Source organism: Lipotes vexillifer, unplaced genomic scaffold (genome assembly GCF_000442215.2).
Source record: "Lipotes vexillifer unplaced genomic scaffold, Lipotes_vexillifer_v1.1 scaffold129, whole genome shotgun sequence".
Taxonomy (NCBI): domain Eukaryota; kingdom Metazoa; phylum Chordata; class Mammalia; order Artiodactyla; family Lipotidae; genus Lipotes; species Lipotes vexillifer.
This window is the reverse complement of record NW_006777287.1, coordinates 116,941-135,429: the sequence shown is the minus strand read 5'-3', so window position 1 is coordinate 135,429 and position 18,489 is coordinate 116,941. Positions and strand designations below refer to the sequence as shown.

The window sequence follows — 18,489 nt, the reverse complement described above, 5'->3', positions numbered from 1 at the left end:
CCCGCCTTTTCTTTATTTTTTTTAGCTTCATTGGGTCTTTGTTGCTGCGCACAGGCTTTCTCTAGTTGTGGCGAGCAGGGGCTACTCTTCGTTGCGGTGCATGGGCTTCTCATTGTGGTGGCTTCTCTTGTTGCGGAACACAGGCTCTAGGCGCACAGGCTTCAGTAGTTGCAGCTCACGGGCTCAGTAGTTGCGGCACATGGGCCCTAGAGCATGCGGGCTTCAGTAGTTTGGGCTCGTGGGCTCTAGAGCGCAGGCTCAGTAGTTGTGGCGCATAGGCTTAGTTGATCTGTGGCATGTGGGATCTTCCTGGACCAGGGATCGAATCCGTGTCCCCTGCGTTGGTAGGCAGATTCTTAACCACCGTGCCAGCAGGGGAGTCCCGTCCGCCTTTTCTGAATTGTTGTATTGGTCACCTAAGTAAAAAATTATGTATTGTGTGACTATGGCTAACTTTCTAAACATTTTCAGGATCCTCCCAAGTGTGTGATGTTTTAAAAGCATTAATGAAAATTAAACTTGGGTCTGGCCCTATCAGGTTTGATCAGGGAGAACAGAGGTGTGGTAATTTCTTGGTTAGTGCCATAGGATAATACTTTCTACAAAAGTGGGACTTCATGTCAGGAGGTCAACATGGTGTAAGTCTCCTTTGGAAGATTAAGAAAACTCATGATGGTGGTATGGGAAAAGCAAAACAAATAAGCAAAAGACATTTCTGGAGTAGGGTTTAGGGACCCTGTATTACAGCAGTGAGAGCTTAACTTCTCATCTGTAAAAGAAATGTTTCCTGGTTGGGAGGTGGGATGTGAATTAGCTGTAGAGGTATTGCTGATGGTCCAGGGAAGCCACCTGCAGTTTCTCAGAAAGATAGTATGCTAGTCTGTATGGGCTACCATAACAAAATACTACAGACTAGATGGCTTAAACAGTAGAAATTTATTTTCTCACAGGCTGGAAGTCTGAGATCTGGGTGCCACCAGGGCTGGGTTCTGGTGAGGCCTTTCTTCCTGGCTTGTTGGATAAGCCACCTTTTCACTGTGTGCTCACTTGGCCTTTCCTCTGTGCATGTGCACAGAGAGAGAGATCTATCTTCCTATTCTTATAAGGCCACTAATTCTATTGGATTAAGACCCCACCCATATGACCTCCTCTAACCTTAATTACCTCCTAAAAGCTTGATCTCCAAATACAATCACTTTGGGGGTTAGGGCTTCAGCATATATTTGAGAGTTTGAGCTTGAGTTTGAGAGAACACAGTCAGTCCATTGCAGATAGTTTATTTTGGTTGATAGTCTTTGAATTCAGGTGAATTCTTAAATAGTTTTTTAAAAAAATATATACCATCAGAAATTGAGGTAAGTACACACAAGCTCTGTTTTGTTCATTTATTTTACCATATGTTCTCCAAACCCGCCCTTTTCAGTTGTGTATATCTGTATATTTGCATGTATTTCAATTTAAGACTCAACCATCCCTTAGTAATTGGAGTAAGTAGAGCAGCAAATGTAGTTACTATTGTGTGTTCCAGTTTCATGGCTCTCTAAGATAACTGTGATTAGTGCATTTGTTTATTTGCAGTGTTGTTTAAGTTCAGGGCTTCTAGGAAGTAGATTCTGTAATATGCCTCAAAATTATTGGAAGTTTTTTAACCTATGAGAGTACTTGAATTTTATTTATTAATTTAGGCCAAATTATAAAGGCTGATAAAGGTGGGCATCCTTGAATTTAATGGCAGGTAAGAGGCTGAAAATATGTAGTTGCTTCCTTAGGCGTCAGAACTAAGGCTCTTTTCTTATAACTCAAATGGGGTAATTCCTTGTTAACACATGGCTACTGGCTAATGTCTCCGTAGTCTATTGTCGTTTACTGAGTGGTTGTGGTAGTCAGATGCAGGGATGGGTGGTGAGTACTCATTGAGCATTGCCTTCAGGAAAATTAGCCCTGGGGATGAGGGACAGGCACTTAAATGGCAGTCACAGTGCAGTGCAATCATTGTTCTGATAACGTAGTCACTATCAGAGACTGTTCAAGAAATGCATGATGAGATGGGTTGCCACATATGATTGTGTACATTGTGCCCTGAACAATTCCAGGGAGCCTCTTTCATGTTGAAGTCTGTGAGGGCAGCCCTGACTGTGGAGAATCCAACCCGGTCCTGTGGTATCAGGAAGGGCTTCCCTGCCTGGAAGAAGTGATATCTACATTGTGACTTGAAGGACGAGTAGGAGTTAACCCATTGAAGATGGTTACGGAGCAGAGAGTGGGAAGAGAGTTCCAGGCAGAGGCTCAGAGGAAAGATTGATTAATTTATTTCAAAAGGTAGCTGATGTTTAGCTGAAAGTCTTGTCCTGGACCTTTAAAGAGTGGCAAAGGGGTCAGGAAAATGTGTGATAATCTGCTGTAGTAACATTTGTAGTCCTTTGGCAGTTGACTTGAATTTGATTAGTGTGTTTTAATTAAAGGGGGAATACATAAAACAGCAATTAAAATGTGTTGAGTGATGATTCAGCCACAAGTACACTGTCCTTGATTTTGGGAAATGTCAGAGTATGAGGCAGAATCAAATATTCAAATACCTGACTTAAGGTCCTTAGACATTATCCAGGAATCTGCTGGCCTCCCATTATCTTCTCAAAATCTGTGAATTTTATTTTAAAAGCATTTTAAAGAAAATATATTTAAGAATTTGAGTGGTCATCCATATTGCTTGGGATTTGAGGGGTTGAATTAGTGATACTCTCTCTGTTATCAAAATTTGGAACCAATTGGGAGATAAAAGAGCCAGGTGGATAGAGCTTGGAGAGTGTGGTTTGGGTGTGTGGCAACAATGGCTTCCTGAGACTGTAGCCCTGGATTAGACAGAAATAATCTCTCCGGGCCCTGGAGGTGTTGAGCCAGCAGAGGCCCCTTCTAGAATGAGGCAAGTGTAATCAGTTTATACTTGGGTACCATATTGGACTCTAGTTAAAAGTTCAGTCATCCAGATGAATGGATAAAGAAGATGTGACATGTATATACAATGGAATATTACTGAGCCATAAAAAGAAACGAACTTGAGTTATTTGTAGTGAGGTGGATGGATCTAGAGTCTGTCATACAGAGTGAAGTAAATCAGAAAGAGAAAAACAAATACCGTATGCTAACACATATATATGGAATCTAAAACAAAAAATGGTACTGATGAACCTAGTGGCAGGCAGGAATAAAGATGTAGACATAGAGAATGGACTTGAGGACACGGGGGCAGGAGGGGCAGATGCTGGGGCGAACTGAGAATAGCATCGACATGTACACACTACCAAATGTAAAATAGTTAGCTAGCGGGAAGCAGCAGTATAGCACAGGGAGATCAACTCGGTGCTTTGCGATGACCTAGAGGGGTGGGATAGGGAGGGTGGGAGGGAGGCTCAAGAGGGAGAGGATGTGGGGATATATATATATGCATATGACTGATTCACTTTGTTGTACAACAGAAACTAAGACAGTATTGTGAAGCAATTGTAATCCAATAAAGATCTATTTTTAAAAAAGTTCAGTCATCGAGTCCAAGTCTGCCTCCTTGGTTCCTAGTTTTCAATGAAAGACTCTCCCACTCTTCCATTATATACTAGAATGGGCATCTCCATTTTGTAGAGACTGTCAGAAGGTATGTGGTATCTGGTCACCCATAGAGAAATGCTGTGCAGCACAGCAATGATGAGATGTTCCTGGTGTCCCAAGAACTTCATGGGACAATATAATGATTTTTCCATATCTTGTTTTCCCAAGTAGATATCTAAGACCTAAAGTCATTTTCTTCCTCTTATTCTTAACTGTGACATTCCATATTTAGGGAAACTACTTAGCAATTATGATGTTTTTTGACTCACATAAACTTGTTCCATGTTGGTTTTAATCAAATCTTTGGAATTTTAGCTGTTGAAGAAGAGGAACATTGGATTGGAGGTTGAACTCTTGGCTGATGGGCCTGATTTTCACTATTTTAGTATCTCATATACTGATGGAAGCAAGACAGAACACTTGTCTTGAAGGGCTACAGACTCAGTTTATTTCTTTAATTAAAGTCAACCTTTATCAGAATAGCATTGGCTGGCTGATTGGCGATTCAGATTTTCTGTTGTATTGTCAAGAGTTATCAGATTTGAAGCAACTAGAACTCTCATACATTGCTTGGCGCTGGGTAGATTGTTGCAAAATGGTATAGTAACTCTGGGAAATGATTTGACCAATTCTTTTAAAGTTAAACATACACTTGCCCAATGACTGAGCAATCCCACTCTGGGTACTTGCCCTAGAGAATTGAAAACATGTTCACATAAAACCCTGTTTTATGGATGTTCATAGCAGCCTTGTTTGTGATAGCCAAAAGTATGCTTGACATCATTAGGCATTAGGGAAATGCAAATTAAAACCACAGTGAGATATCACTTAACACTCTCTAAAATAGATACAATCAAAAGACAAGTGTTGTAGAGCATGTAAACAACCTATAACTCTCATACTTTGCTAGTGGGGATATAAATTGTATAAAATGGTATAGTTTCCCAAACGGAAAACAGTTCGACAGTTTCTTAAAGTAGTAAACATAGATTTACCATATGACACAGCAGTTCTGCTCCTAGGTTTCAACCCTAGAGAAATGAAAACATATGTCCATACAGACTTGTATGCAAATGTTCATAGTAGCATTATTCATAATAGCAGAAAAGTGGGACCAACGCAAATGCTCATCAACTGGTGAATGGATAAACAAAATATGGTATATCCATACAGTGGAATACTATTCAACAATAAAAAGTAATGAAGTACTAATACCTTTCTTCCACACTGGGTGAGCCTTGAAAACAGTATGCTAAGACAAAGAAGCCAGACACAAATGAGTACACATTGTATGATTCCATTTTTATGAAATGTCCAGAAAAGGCAAATCTATAGAGACAGAAAATAGATCAGTGGCCTGGGGCTGGGAGTGGGTGACTGCAAAAGGAAATGTTCCAAATTAGATTGTGATAATTGCACAACTCTGCGAATATAATAAAATCATACACTTAAAACGGGGAATTTTATGGTATGTAAATTGTACCTCAATAAAATTGTTTTTAGGGCTTCCCTGGTGGCTCAGTGGTTGAGAGTCCACCTGCCGATGCAGGAGACACGGGTTCGTGCCCCGGTTCGGGAAGATCCCACATGCCACGGAGCAGCTGGACCCGTGAACCATGGCCGCTGAGCCTATGCGTCCAGAGCCTATGCTCTGCAACCAGAGAGGCCACAACAGTGAGAGGCCCACGTACCACCAAAAAAAAAAAAAAAAAAAAATTGTTTTTAAAGTATTTCACTACATATTCAAAACAAGTAACAAAAATATTTTAAATGAATTCTCCTTGAAATGAATATATCAATGAATAGCACAGCTGCATAATAAGTAATAGAACAAGTAGAAAAGGATATTGAAAAGGCTGTAACATACATTCTTAAAACCAGAGTCGCTTAAATGACCCCCAAACCTGAAAAATCATTGTCACTGCTGGCATCCATTGCATCCTCTTTATTCGCTCAATTAGAAATAGTTATCACTCTCTTCAAACACTGTGTAATGGGATGTGGAATGGGACGCTTTCTTTTCTCAGAATTTCAGATGAAGCTTTAGAACTCAGAACAACGCCTACAGTGCTGTAAAAATCCCCATAGCAGTGGCCAAACCGAACTGATGATCATCTGCTCCCAATAGCTCATATAAGGGAAGGTGGAGTTTCGTTAGAGAACAGTGCATCCATGCACCTGTTCCCAACTCCTTAACAAAGGCTTATTAATAGAGACATTTAAATATTGCAGCAGGTGGATAGCTGTCTAGAATTACAGCTGAGTGTCGATTTGTTCAACTGTCTTCCCAACAACCTGAGTCACAAAAGCGGAAACTGGCACCAGACTAGTGCGGCTAGTTCCTTTAATGGCCTCATAGCATTTTTGAACAATGCTTTGTCCATAATTAAGTTCCTTCCTCATACCACCAATGGGCACATGCATAAATTGTATATAGGGTTCTTTTTTTGGTTATGTGTTTCTTTTAAACATTAGAAAAGTTGGCAGTTGTATACCATCAGCACAATGTGCAAATACAGGAGTTTTTTCATACTCAAAAGTTGAAACAGTCTCGAGTTTTTCCTACTGAAAAAGTTGCATTTTTGCACCTTTGGAGTTCACCATGTTGCTTTAAGCCACATCAGATGTCAAAGGAATTTCATGTATATTTGCTTTCTGTAAAAGTTCAAAACTAAATTCTTTCCTAGCATTAGTCATATACCTGTGAAATCAGTGAGTCTCTTTTCATCAGTTGACATGTGATCTTTTTCTGGCCCACACACAGTAGATTATTGCTCTTTGTAATCTGGAACACTATGATGTTGATCCAGTAAAGTCATTAATGCCTCTATTGTTCTCCATCATTTTTTTGGGGAATACTGAAGTTTCTGAGCTTTGAAAAATATCTAGTGTCAAATTCTAATTCCTTGTAGTTATGACCTCTTTATAGTTCCCTGTCAGAGGATGTCTTCCATATCTAGAAGATGAAAATATGCCATTCATGTTTTTTCCAAGTCTTTGTTATATTCTCACTAAAATACCCCTCTGCAGTCCTAATGTCTTATTCTTTCTTGAAGTGGAAGATGCCACACGTGAACTTAATATAGCAATGACTGTCCTTTTGTGCCATGGACTCCAGTGGTAATAAATATGAATCTAAATGTCTGAGGAGCTACTCAAACTCTACCTTGAATTAGCAGCAAATCCTGTTGCTTGGTATATTTTTGGTCAAAACTATCAATCAGGACGTTTTAACCTGTATCTTTGCTGTGAGGGGGCTTTGTTGCCATATTTTAACACAAGGGGGCAGCATCATCACCTTCACTGTCTCCATCACATCTTTAGCATGGGCACATTGGACCCGGGTAGGGAGGGAAAGATTTTATAAGTATGTATTATTATTTTTAATATTCGTCATCTAATAATGCTTCTAGGTATGATGGTGATGTTTACGGACAGAGACTGCGAGGGTATTTCCTGTAGTTGAGGAATTTGTCTGCAAATAAAAGCCTCCTGTAAGGAAAAATCTCCTGTTTCCCTTCTGCTCTCAATACTCTTACTGGACATTTCTGTGACCACATGTGTGGGAGTTTTCTCACACCAAAGCAGTTCTTCAGCTCTCTAGTGGATACCGACTGAGTATCCCACAATTTAACTCAACTCTGACACTATCTACTTGGAAATAGCATCAGATCCCACAGGCGTCATAAGACCCCTGCCCCTCTCACTTCAGAGGTTAGTCACAAGTCCAGGTTATCACCTGAACTTCTGACCAACTGGCTATAAATCAGAGGTTCTCATGTTCCCCTCCTTAGCTTTGATCATTTGCTAAAATAGCTCAAAGAACTCAGGAAGCCCATTTACTTACTATATTGCTGGTTTATTATCAAAGGATATAACTCAGGAACCGCCAGATGGAAGAGATGTATAAGGTAAGGTACGTGGAAAGGGACATGGAGCTTCCATGCCCTATTCGGGTGAGCTACCCTCTCTGGCGCTCCACGTGTGCAGCAACCCAGAACCTCTCTGAACCTGTGTACTTTGGGGCTTTTTATTGAGGCTTCATTACATAGGTGTAATTAATTAAATCATTGGCCATTAGTGATCCACTTAACCTCTAGCTCCTCTTCCCTGCATGGAGGTCAGGGGATGGGGTGGAATTAAAAGTTCCAACTCTGGGGACTTCCCTGGTCATCCAGTGGGTAAGACTCCGTGCTCCCAGTGCAGGGGGCCCAGGTTCGATCCCTGGTTGGGGAACTAGATCCGGCATGCATGCTGCAACTAAGAGATCGCATGCCATAACTAAGAGTCTGCATGCCGCAACTAAGAAGTCCTCATGCCGCAACTAAAAAGGTCCCGCATGCCACAATGAAGACCATGTGCAGCCTAAATAAATAAATAAATAATTTACAAAGTTCCAACTCTCTAATCACCTGGTTGGTTCCCCTGGCAACCAGCCCTCATTCTGAGGCTAATCTGGGAACCCCCAGCCACCAGCCATCTCACTTGCATACAGAAAGACACTTAGCACTTCAGAGATTCCGGGGGTTTTAGGAGCTCTGTACCAGGAAACTGGGACAAAGACCAAATATATATTTCTTATTATAAATCATAGTATCACAACTCCTCTTTTGTTAGAATAGTTGTCATTGTGAAAACCCTGTGCTATTGTGGTTTATTTTTTAGTTAGCTTTGCAAATAATGAAGCTAGTACAGAAAAGAAACAGTGAGTTATGTAAAGCAGCTATTGATTTGGGAGAAGGATAGCCTTTTGTAAATGACTTGTTTTGGTTTCCTGATGAAGACACTGTTAACTGAAGAAAAACGTGTTTTATTCAGGGACCTTACTGAGTACTATACAGCCCAGGAAACAGCCTCTCAGATAGCTCGGAGGATCTGTTCCAAAGAGGTAAGGGAGGAGCCAGGATATATAGGAGTCTTGGCAGGAAAAAAAACCCCCGAAATGTGTAGTCGAACATCAAAAGATTACCGCTAACCACAAAAACCAGACCTGTCAAGTTAATGAATTTAGCACTTTTCTATGTCTGCGAAGATGCAAGAGTCTAGCTCATTGAAATTATTCCTTTGATATGCATTTTAACTATCTATGTGCATATCATGTTTTTCTCCATCTGAATTCTCCCCAGGGCACACCTTGGGTTGGGGGGGCGCGGTTACATTGGCAGCTGATGGCTGGCAATATTCTTTGTTTACTGGAATGGCAGGCAACATTTTTTTTTCCACAGCACCCCCTCTTGGTTGTAAATTAGACCAAGGTTTGGGAGGCATTTCTTGACCAATTTGTCCCAAGGTGCTGAGAAGGTTCATTCCTAGATCAGGTGAGGATTGTGTTGATAGGCTACTCAATGTGCTAAATTTTGGATTAGGCCCTGTTAGTAGCCTAAAATTCTCTGGATCTTCTGTTTTACTAGTCTGTTATGATCCAGGGGATGTTTTCCCTTGTTGCTTCTTCCCACATCTAGAGTTGCACTATTACAATTAATTCTATATAGAGTTCAATGTATGATCTACCATCTCAAGATGTTTAGCCATCATTAATTTTGTCAAGAGGCGTGGTTACACATTGGGTAAAAATTGGGTTACAACTGGATAAAAAGCATATATATATTTTAACTGGGGTAAATAGATGGACTTGTTTGGGGCCCTTTAATGTTGGGGACCATAGGGGGTCCCTTTGGCCCATCCAACCTTAGGTAGTGTTGTATCAAAACCTTTTGTTTTAATCCCATTAACATCTGTTTTATTTATCCCATTTCTTAATAACCATCTGAAGATTTTTATCCTTTTGGGATGAGTCCCTTTAAATTTTTCACCTTTTTGGAAAGAAATCTATAGACTTTCTCTCAGGTTCTTGTTTTCCTGTTAATCAACCTAATTAACAATCTCCTGTTCATTAGCATCTGTAAGACCCATTGAGGGTAAGTTGAGACCACAAATGAGGCTTCTCAAACTGGTTGTTTTGTTTTGTTTTGTTTTAAACTGAGGGAGTTCTTAGGTTAGCTATTTTTTTTACCACCTTCTAATTTGTTTTTTCATAGGTACCAATAAAATGGCTGTTTATGAGAGCGCTCTAAAATTTCACCAATTTAGATGTTTCCCCAATTTAAAGGATCCATTGTCTGGCCATTGATGAGATATATGTTAATAGTGACACAAATCAATAACACGCTAGAGGGGTCCCCACAAGAGAGTGCAAAGGATGCAGCCTTCACAAGATCTAGAAAGTTTACTCCCCAAAATAGTCTTAAGAGAGTAAAGGACCTTTGTTGTACAGGTTGACACAACGAAGGTGAGGATGACAAAGGCCCCTTATGGGCACCTCGTATGACAAATTTCCCTTAGAGCTGGCACAGCCAAGCCAGAAAAAGAGACTGCTCAGGACCCCAGTCTATTTGATTGGCTGCCAAATGTAAACCATGTGTGTACCTTCCAGAGCGCAGAGACCAAGCTCTCAAATTGAGATTATTAAGAACCTCATTTTAAATTTGTAATAAAATTTTACAGCTTTATTTTTTCACAAAAGTCAACAAAGTTCAAGTATGTTAGTACAGGTCTTTAACAACAACAAACACAACAACAATAATAAAGCAATACAGACACAGAGCACAGAGTTTGGCTTAAAAAACTGTATCTTTCTGGATTTTATATATTATTTGTTCTTCAGAAATGTCTTGTGAGTTCTCATATGTCTTGGTGATAAGAGACATTGTAGAACATTATACATAGGATATAATAAACATTTTCTTTCTTTTTCTCATATAACTTTCTCCATTAATGGCAAAATGAGATGGGGGAGCATTTTACCATTCTCTCTCTTAATATTGCTAGCAAAGAACTGAATATAGAGAGAAGTCTGAAGTTTTCCACCTAAGAGATTATTGTGGAAAGTGTCTGGTGATTATTTATGTTTTCTTTTTTTTCACATTTCCCTCACTTTTACTTGGGCATGTGTGACTCATGTCCAGGACCAGGGGAGCAACATTTCTTCGTAACTCATGGAATTAAATGCTTACACACAATTTTCCTGTTTTTTTCCTCCTAAAGGGAAAACCCTGCTAAGAACAGAATGAGACGGAAAGACTTGCAGCTAATTATTGCTAGCTGTGTCAATGGCATAGCCCCAAGAAGCCAGCTCTCCAGTCCCTGAATCATGACTGCGAAAATTGGCACTGTGCTGTTTAGCTCCCTAAGGGATGTAATTATTTTCTCCATGATACCCAATACTTGAAATGACCTCAGCAAAAGCATTTCTTTTCTTTTTTTTTCCCTTCCTCTAGTGTGTGGCAAAACAAATTGCATTTGTAACAACTAGAAATTCCCGAGGCCTTGTCCTCACTGGCGGATGGCCTGAGGGATGCTGCTGGTGCAAATCAAAGAGCTCAGTGGTTCTGCTTTGTGCTGTGCTAGGCAGAAAAAAACTTGGCCTCTTATCACCCCATCTTCCTCCAGCAGAAACCTGAGAAATGAGACATGATCAGTGGTTCATAGTACTCGGAGTACTGTCATAATCCCGAAAGGTACTGTCCTCTTGGTGGCTGAGGGACTCAAACCAGAATAGATGGATTCTTAACCCTTTTGAAGGACTGTGTAGTTGTCCCTAAAATACACATCATCTACCTGGTCTCTGAGATTACTTCAGAGTTTCTTAGTTGTTGCCATTATTCCCACGCTCTCTGTGTCCTTCCACAGGCCTGATGTTTTCTTCCACTCTGTTTCAGGGCTCATCGTCGGGGTGATCCTGAGGTACGGCACCACTGCCACCAGTGGTCATGACAAGTCACTCAGCTGCACTCAGGAAGACAGGGCCTTCAGCACCTTATTAGTGAATGTCAGTGGGAAGTTCTTCGAATATACCCTGAAAGGAGAAATCAGCCCTGGCAAGGTCAACAGTGTAGAGCAAAATGACATGCTGAGGAAGGTGAGCTTGGGCCACTCAGCCACTTTGGTCCTGACGTGGTTTTTGATTTTCTGATTCTGTCTCAACTTTGTGAACAGAAATCTTTTGACACTCCTGGAACATCAGTAACATTCCTGGCTGTCAGTTTGGCTAGGAAGCTTTTGGACTGTGATGAGGAGAAGGAACCAGATTTGAACTTGAGCCTTTTAGCTTTGTCAGACTGATGTGGGCCACCAATGGTGCAGTGGGTTCGTACATCCCACTCAGCTCCTCTGTCCAACTCCCATCTCTTTTTGATTATGTCTCTTACTCTTGTTATGGTTTAGGGATGAGATTGTTTCTTTCTTAAATTAAGATTGGTTTCTTATTTTTCTTTTAGCTTGTTATAATCAGTGTTCAGAAGTGTTATTCTTACTTCTTTGTGGTTATTTTACCATATTCTACAAACATTTATTGAGTTTCCCACTCTCATTGGTGATTGATGCCAAAGGCTTAATGAATCTTCAGAGGAAAAATGTTTTGTTGTCTTATAATGTGAGTCCACATGTTGTTTTTCATTTAATGTTGGGGGTAGCTAAAATACTTCACAGGAAAAGGGATTATATATCTCTTCATTTCACTTGGGTGATTTCCAGGATAAGCACAAGATCTGTATTTATCCACATACATTCTAGTACCTTATAGACCCGGGCTTATCAGCAGGAGGGCTTCCGTATAAAGTCTGGGGATCCAAGTTGTGGGAGACTCCTTTAATATGTGAAAGCTTGCAGTCAAAGAGTGTAGCCTGTGCTCCAAAAATTAAATTATTATTGTTCTCAGGATCTGCCATAATCCTTAAAGAAAATTATTCTCAACCTGGAGCATTCAACATGCCCATCTTCTCTCTGTCCCTAAGGGCGGTCCTAGTGAGCTCTTTGCTCTCAATCCTTCATAAGAATGCATGGGATTTCCATAAACATTTGTGAAATTAAATGCAACTGAGAAAGATACCCAGTGTAATACCACACTAATGTCTGTTTACATTTAATAATTAGAATGGAGATTTAAAATAATTAAGTGAAATAAGAGCCAGTTAATCTACCAACGTGAACAAATTCTTTAAAAAGGTTAGGAGGGGGCTTCCCTGGTGGCACAGTGGTTGAGAGTCCGCCTGCTGATGCAGGGGACACGGGTTCGTGCCCCGGTCCGGGAAGATCCCACATGCCGCGGAGCGGCTGGGCCCGTGAGCCATGGCCGCTGAGCCTGCGCGTCCGGAGCCTGCGTGCTGCGCAACGGGAGAGGCCACAACAGTAAGAGGCCTGCATACCATTAAAAAAAAAAAAAAAAAAAAGGTTAGGAGGCTCTATACAATGTTTAATTCTTTTCTGGATGTGATAAGGCTTTGCTGATAGTTTCAGAGTGATTTCCCTGATTGCCTACAGGTAGTTTTAGTCCCCTTAGAGTTAATGAATTTATGTTGATATTCAGGAAGTCACTAGCACCACTGGAGACTTTGATCTAGTCCACATTACGTATCACAAATGGCTGGTCGCTCAAAAGAGACAAATTCAGTAAGATTATGTCTATAAATCATTATGTGGTAGGATACAGGAAATTAATAAAGACTCATGATTGCATCTTTTATTGTAGTTGAACCTTTATAAAGGTTTGATAAAAATCAAGATGTTTTCATTTCTTGTTTAAGAACATTGACCAGAAGCTTTCTGTGAGTTCTCAAAATTGCATTGAATTGTTGTGTCTTAATACGTATTCAACAACACACCAAGAGTAGAAGGCAGAAGTACTGTGTGGAGAAGAACAGGCCAGTGCTCATGGGAGCTGTGGCTTCTCTACTGTGCTGAGTCTATGATTTTTCACATTTATGTCATTTGTTTTAAATATTCAAACTTTAGTCAGTGGCTTAAAATATTAAGCAAATATTATGGCACCAGTTGGTATTCAACCAAAAAATGGCTTTTTTTCTTTTTAAACTTTTAGGTAACATTTGATCCAGAGGTCTTTTTCAACATTCTGCTGCCTCCAATTATTTTCCATGCTGGATACAGTTTAAAGAAGGTAAGGAATTTTTGCCAGTATTTCTTAAAGCATGGGAATCTCTGCTTTAATTTTCCTGTACAATATTCTAGTTTTTTTCCTTTTCTCAGATTGCTTATTACTGTGTTCTGTACCCACTCAGAGACTACAGTTGACTCATCATCAGTGACTCATTTCTGTTTTAAAGTCTAGAACTCTTATCCATTGCTGGTGGGATGTAAAATGGTATGGCCACTCTGGAAAACATATTTGCAGTTTCTTATAAAAGTAAAGTTGAAATTACCATATGACCCAGCAATTTTATTTCTGAGGATTTATCCCAGAGAAATGAAAACTTCTGTTTACACAAAAAACTGTACATGGTTGTTCATAACAACTTTATTCATAATAGCCCCAAACTGGAAGCAAACAAAATGTTGGATGCTACTCAGCAATAAAATGGAACAAACTATTGACACACAAAACAGCCTGGATAGATCTCAAAGGCATTATGCTAAGTGAAAAACATCCAATCTCAAAAGGTCACATACTATCTGGTTTCATTTATATAGCATTCTAGAAGTGACAAAATTATAGGGATGGAGAACAAATTATTGGTTGCCAGGGGTTAGGGATGGTGGGGATGAGAAGGGGACGGGGTGGCTGTGACTATAAAGTGGGTAGCATGAGGGAAATCTTCATGGCAGTGGAACAGTTCAGCATCTTGATTGCAGTGGTGGTTACAAGAATCTACAAGTGTGATAAAATGACACAGAACTATGTACGCACATTGTACCAATGTCAGTTTCCTGGTTTTGATATTGCACTACAATTATGTGAGATATAACCAGTGGAGGAAAATGTGTGAAGGTACCACGGGACCTCTCTGCACTATTTTTGCAACTTCTGTGAATCTGTAATTACTCCAAAGTAAAAAGTTAAAAAAATATCATTATTGAGGGAGGGTCATTGTGTTCAGCAGCAAAGTTGGGCCTAAGCCCCTAGACACTTAAAATACCAAATACCTTTATAAATAGTGTGAGTGGCTCCCTTCCTCCCCATTGTGGGACTATTCTGTGAAAATTTAGCCTCCAAAAGGGCCTACTTCAGATAACAGCCAAGGACCTTGTTTCGGCTGTCTTTCTGAAAGGGGACTAAAGGAAACCTTTTCAGTGAGCCTAGAGAAGAGAGATCTTGGCTGCCAATAAAACTCAGTAACATCCTTAGGAAGTAGAGAATGCCTTCAAAGTTGATAAACCTCTAGATAGATCAATCAAGGTAAAAAATAAAAGAGGAAAGAAACAAATTACCTATATTAGGAATGAAAGAGGGGACATCAGTATAGACCCTTCATACATTAAAAGGACAATAAGAGAATAATATGAACAACTTTGTACCAATAAATTTGACAACCCAGGTGAAATGGACAAATTTCTCGAAAGGCATAGATTACCAAAACTGACCCAAGAAGAGATGGAAAGCTTCAACAGCCCTATATTAATGAAATAAACTGAGTTCATAGTTAAAAACCTTTATGTAAGCCCAGATGGCTTCACTGGTGAATTCTATCTAGCATTTAAGGAAGAAATAATGAGTCCTACACAAAATCTTTCAGAACATAGAGGAGGGAACAGTTACAACTCATTTTATGAGAGGGTGCCTGCCCATCAGGCTGGTTCTTCTGTCAAAGCAACTCTGCAGTTTTCAGAAGGTTTTTAAACTCTTCCCAACCCACACAAATATAGTTATTTATGGAGCATATGATATAAAGAACTTTGCATATATCCTTTATTTCTGTTTTTACATACATTATTTCTGATCATCACAGAAACTCTGTAAGAATGTGAGGGTGGTAGATTACCTCACACCCCTTCTCCCCCAGGTTTCCAACTCATTTATAAACAGACAGAAGGAGCTAACTGGCAACTGAATGATCAATTTATGACCCGAAGTCCCTGGTGACGCATCTTGGATGATATAGTTTAGCCCTTGGTAATGGGGCTCCTTACTGCCGACCTCATGAATTGAAGACAGATGCCCTTTAGCCACCAAGTCGGTCACAGTCACAGATAGGGAGGCTGAAATGGAGAGATCCTAGAAATTGTTGGGCCTACCAAAGGCTGCCTCTTTTGCTCATAGCATGGAGGCCATGGGAGCAAGAGCACTCCCCCACTTTCCGTAAGAGAGTCAAGGCTACAAGTCAGGGTCAAGCCAATCTCCCCCTTCAGAGATCACATGGCCCCTTCTTACTGCATCACCTTCAAGGGAGGAGGGATGGAACTTAAGTCCCCTCTCCACAATGGATGCTTGAGGAGCAGGAGGCTGTGTTTCTGCACACCAGCCCAACACACATCTGGACACTCACAGACATGTAGAGAATGTCCTGCATTTTACTGATGATGAAGCCAAATTGAGAACGATTAAGTGACGTTTGAGGTTATGTAGGTGGTGCAGGACTGAGTCAGGGTTATGCCTGTCCCTCTGACTGGAGGGCCTAGAGTTGTTCCTCTGTGTTACATTCTTTCCAGATATAGGTTTGCTGTGCAGAAAAAGTATCCTTTTTCAGGCTTATTTATGAGGTTGCCAAAGTAATCTGAATCTATATGTCAGCTATTGACATGTAAAAAATGGTAGATGATCTTACAGGTATAAATAATGTTATTCTTTATCTGAATAAAGAGTTTGGGAGCTGTTCTTAAGATCAAATGGGTGATGAATAATTTGGTATTTTAAATAACTAATCTTAATGTATAATCAAGGTCATAGTTGCTTTAAAATGAAACCAAACCATTGGTTGTGAAAGCCACTCTAATGGCTAAAAAAAACCCTTAGTGTTTGAAGAGCCTTCCCTTTGTCAGCTTCGTTTTCTCAGAAGAAAAACAAATAACAGGCTTTGCCAGTTACCAACTTAAGTTGTTTTTGAAATGCTAGTCTTAAAGGTTATTATTAGCTCTTAGTTTAGTCTCTTTCCTTTTTAATCAGGCACCTAAATAGTTGGTACTTATGTGGTTGCCATCTCTGATTAAATGTTCCCAATTAGGGCTTCCCTGGTGGTGCAGTGGTTGAGAGTCCGCCTGCCAATGCAGGGGACACGGGTTCGAGCCCTGGTCTGGGAGGATCCCGCATGCTGTGGAGCGGCTGGGCCCATGAGCCACAATTAATGAGCCTGCGCGTCTGGAGCCTGTGCTCCGCAACAGGAGAGGCAGTGATAGTGAGAGGCCTGCGCACCGCAATGAAGAGTGGCCCCCGCTTGCCACAACTGGGGAAGGCCCTCACACAGAAACAAAGACCCAACACAGCCATAAATAAATAAATAAATATTTTAAAAAAATGTTCCCAATTAAATGTGTAATAAGTGTTTCACCATTTAGCCTCTGGTATGTAAACAGATTCATACCCTTTGACCTATGTACATGTAGTTGTCATTCAGACATGGGCCTTCTTTTTTCTAACTTGAAAAAAGTACCATGGTCTTAGCTCTGATTTTGTGCTACCACTCAGTTTGCTTAGAGGGCATTGGCAGGGAAAGAATTCGCCTATAGAAGCTTTCATGTTTTGTGAATTTCCCCCAATGCACACACACATACACACACACACCATGTTCAAATTTGTCAGGGGAATGGGCGATGATAAGGTTTCCCGAGGAGTAGGAATGTAAGGCTTAGAATGGTACAACTAGGAATTGGGATGCCAGGTAGATTTTCATTGAATGCAAACCTTCTCATCCTGATCTGTTTTAGGTTTATATTCTCAAAGGCTTTACCAGGGTATGTCATCTCCTTTTGTTTCTTTTTGCCATTCTATAATGGAAAGGGAAAAGAAAGGAGAGACTGAACCAGTCATGGCCATGTGAACCACACATGACTGTGAACTGCTAAGGCCAAATAAGAAGATGATGAAAGATACAGGATTCCACTAGACTAAAAGGATGTGGTGGGAATCAAGAAGGGCATCTTGTGCGGTGAGAGTGCAATGCCTTGGGGTCAGAAGACCTGCTTTCCAGTTCTGGTGCTGCAGTTTGGTAGACATGTGACTTCAGGCAGCGCACATCACACTTTTGAGCCTTAGTTGTCTCTCATGTAAAATGGTCCAAAAAACACCTTCATGATGAGGTTGTTGTGAGAATTGGATGAGCTAATATGCGAAAGTACTTTGTAAACTATGAAGTGTATAATGAAATACTAGGTGTAATAATATACAAATAAGTGGCATGTTATACCTTTTCAAGGTGCAATAAAATTCCAGTTCATATCAACAGATATGAATGGGATGGGTAATTTGTGTGTGTGTGTGTGTGTGTGTGTGTGATTTTAGAATATATCATGAATGCATTTTTGGTGGTAGATTTACATTTCTAATTTTCTGCTTTGGCTAATATCATAAATACAAATTTACTTAATATATTCAAACCAACCATTGGAATGATTACCCAAAAGAAAGCCGAGTGGCAAGGGAAAGCACATCTAGGATTAAAATTTTGCTCCTGGTTACTTCGCATGGGTTTCATTGGTCTCATGTCTTGTCCTTGATGCACTCCCTCCCTGGTTTAAGCACTTGATGGAGCTTTTAAAGGCAAGTAGGTCACAGGTGTGGGTTTTTTTTTTTGAAGTCTAATTTTTTTTTCAAAACAGTGGCATATAAATGCATTAGCATTAAAAAAAGACTGAGGACAATGACTGATTTAGGAGGCAAACATAATGTGTCTATAATATGTACAGGCAGTACCTTCATTTGATGACTGTCAGTGTGGGAAGCCCTTGAAGGATTCTGTTCTGAGCAGGTGGTTTAGGGGCACTAGGGGTTCTTTGATGCCTTCTTCACAGCCTCAGAGAGGGGCAGGCATTGGGGAAGGCTGAAGCCAAGGTCTTAGGTCCTCTGTCTGGAATGCAGGCCAGTGGTCGCCTGCAGCCCTTTGTCTGATCAGACTTCGTGATGGCTGCTTGATCCAGGCTGAGTGCTTCTTCTGTGCCCTCTCTTTC

At 40.4% G+C, this 18,489-nt stretch overlaps 1 protein-coding gene across 1 annotated transcript in view; it reads left to right on the top strand.

The window, feature by feature from the left end:
* SLC9A7 (solute carrier family 9 member A7) overlaps positions 1 to 18,489 on the top strand; it is a 141,962-nt gene that overhangs the window by 58,201 nt on the left and 65,272 nt on the right. The window contains exons 2-3 of the mRNA XM_007450929.1: positions 11,319 to 11,518; positions 13,475 to 13,552. Of these exons, the coding sequence (XP_007450991.1) occupies positions 11,319 to 11,518; positions 13,475 to 13,552 (278 nt within the window). The remainder of the gene's footprint in view (positions 1 to 11,318; positions 11,519 to 13,474; positions 13,553 to 18,489) is intronic.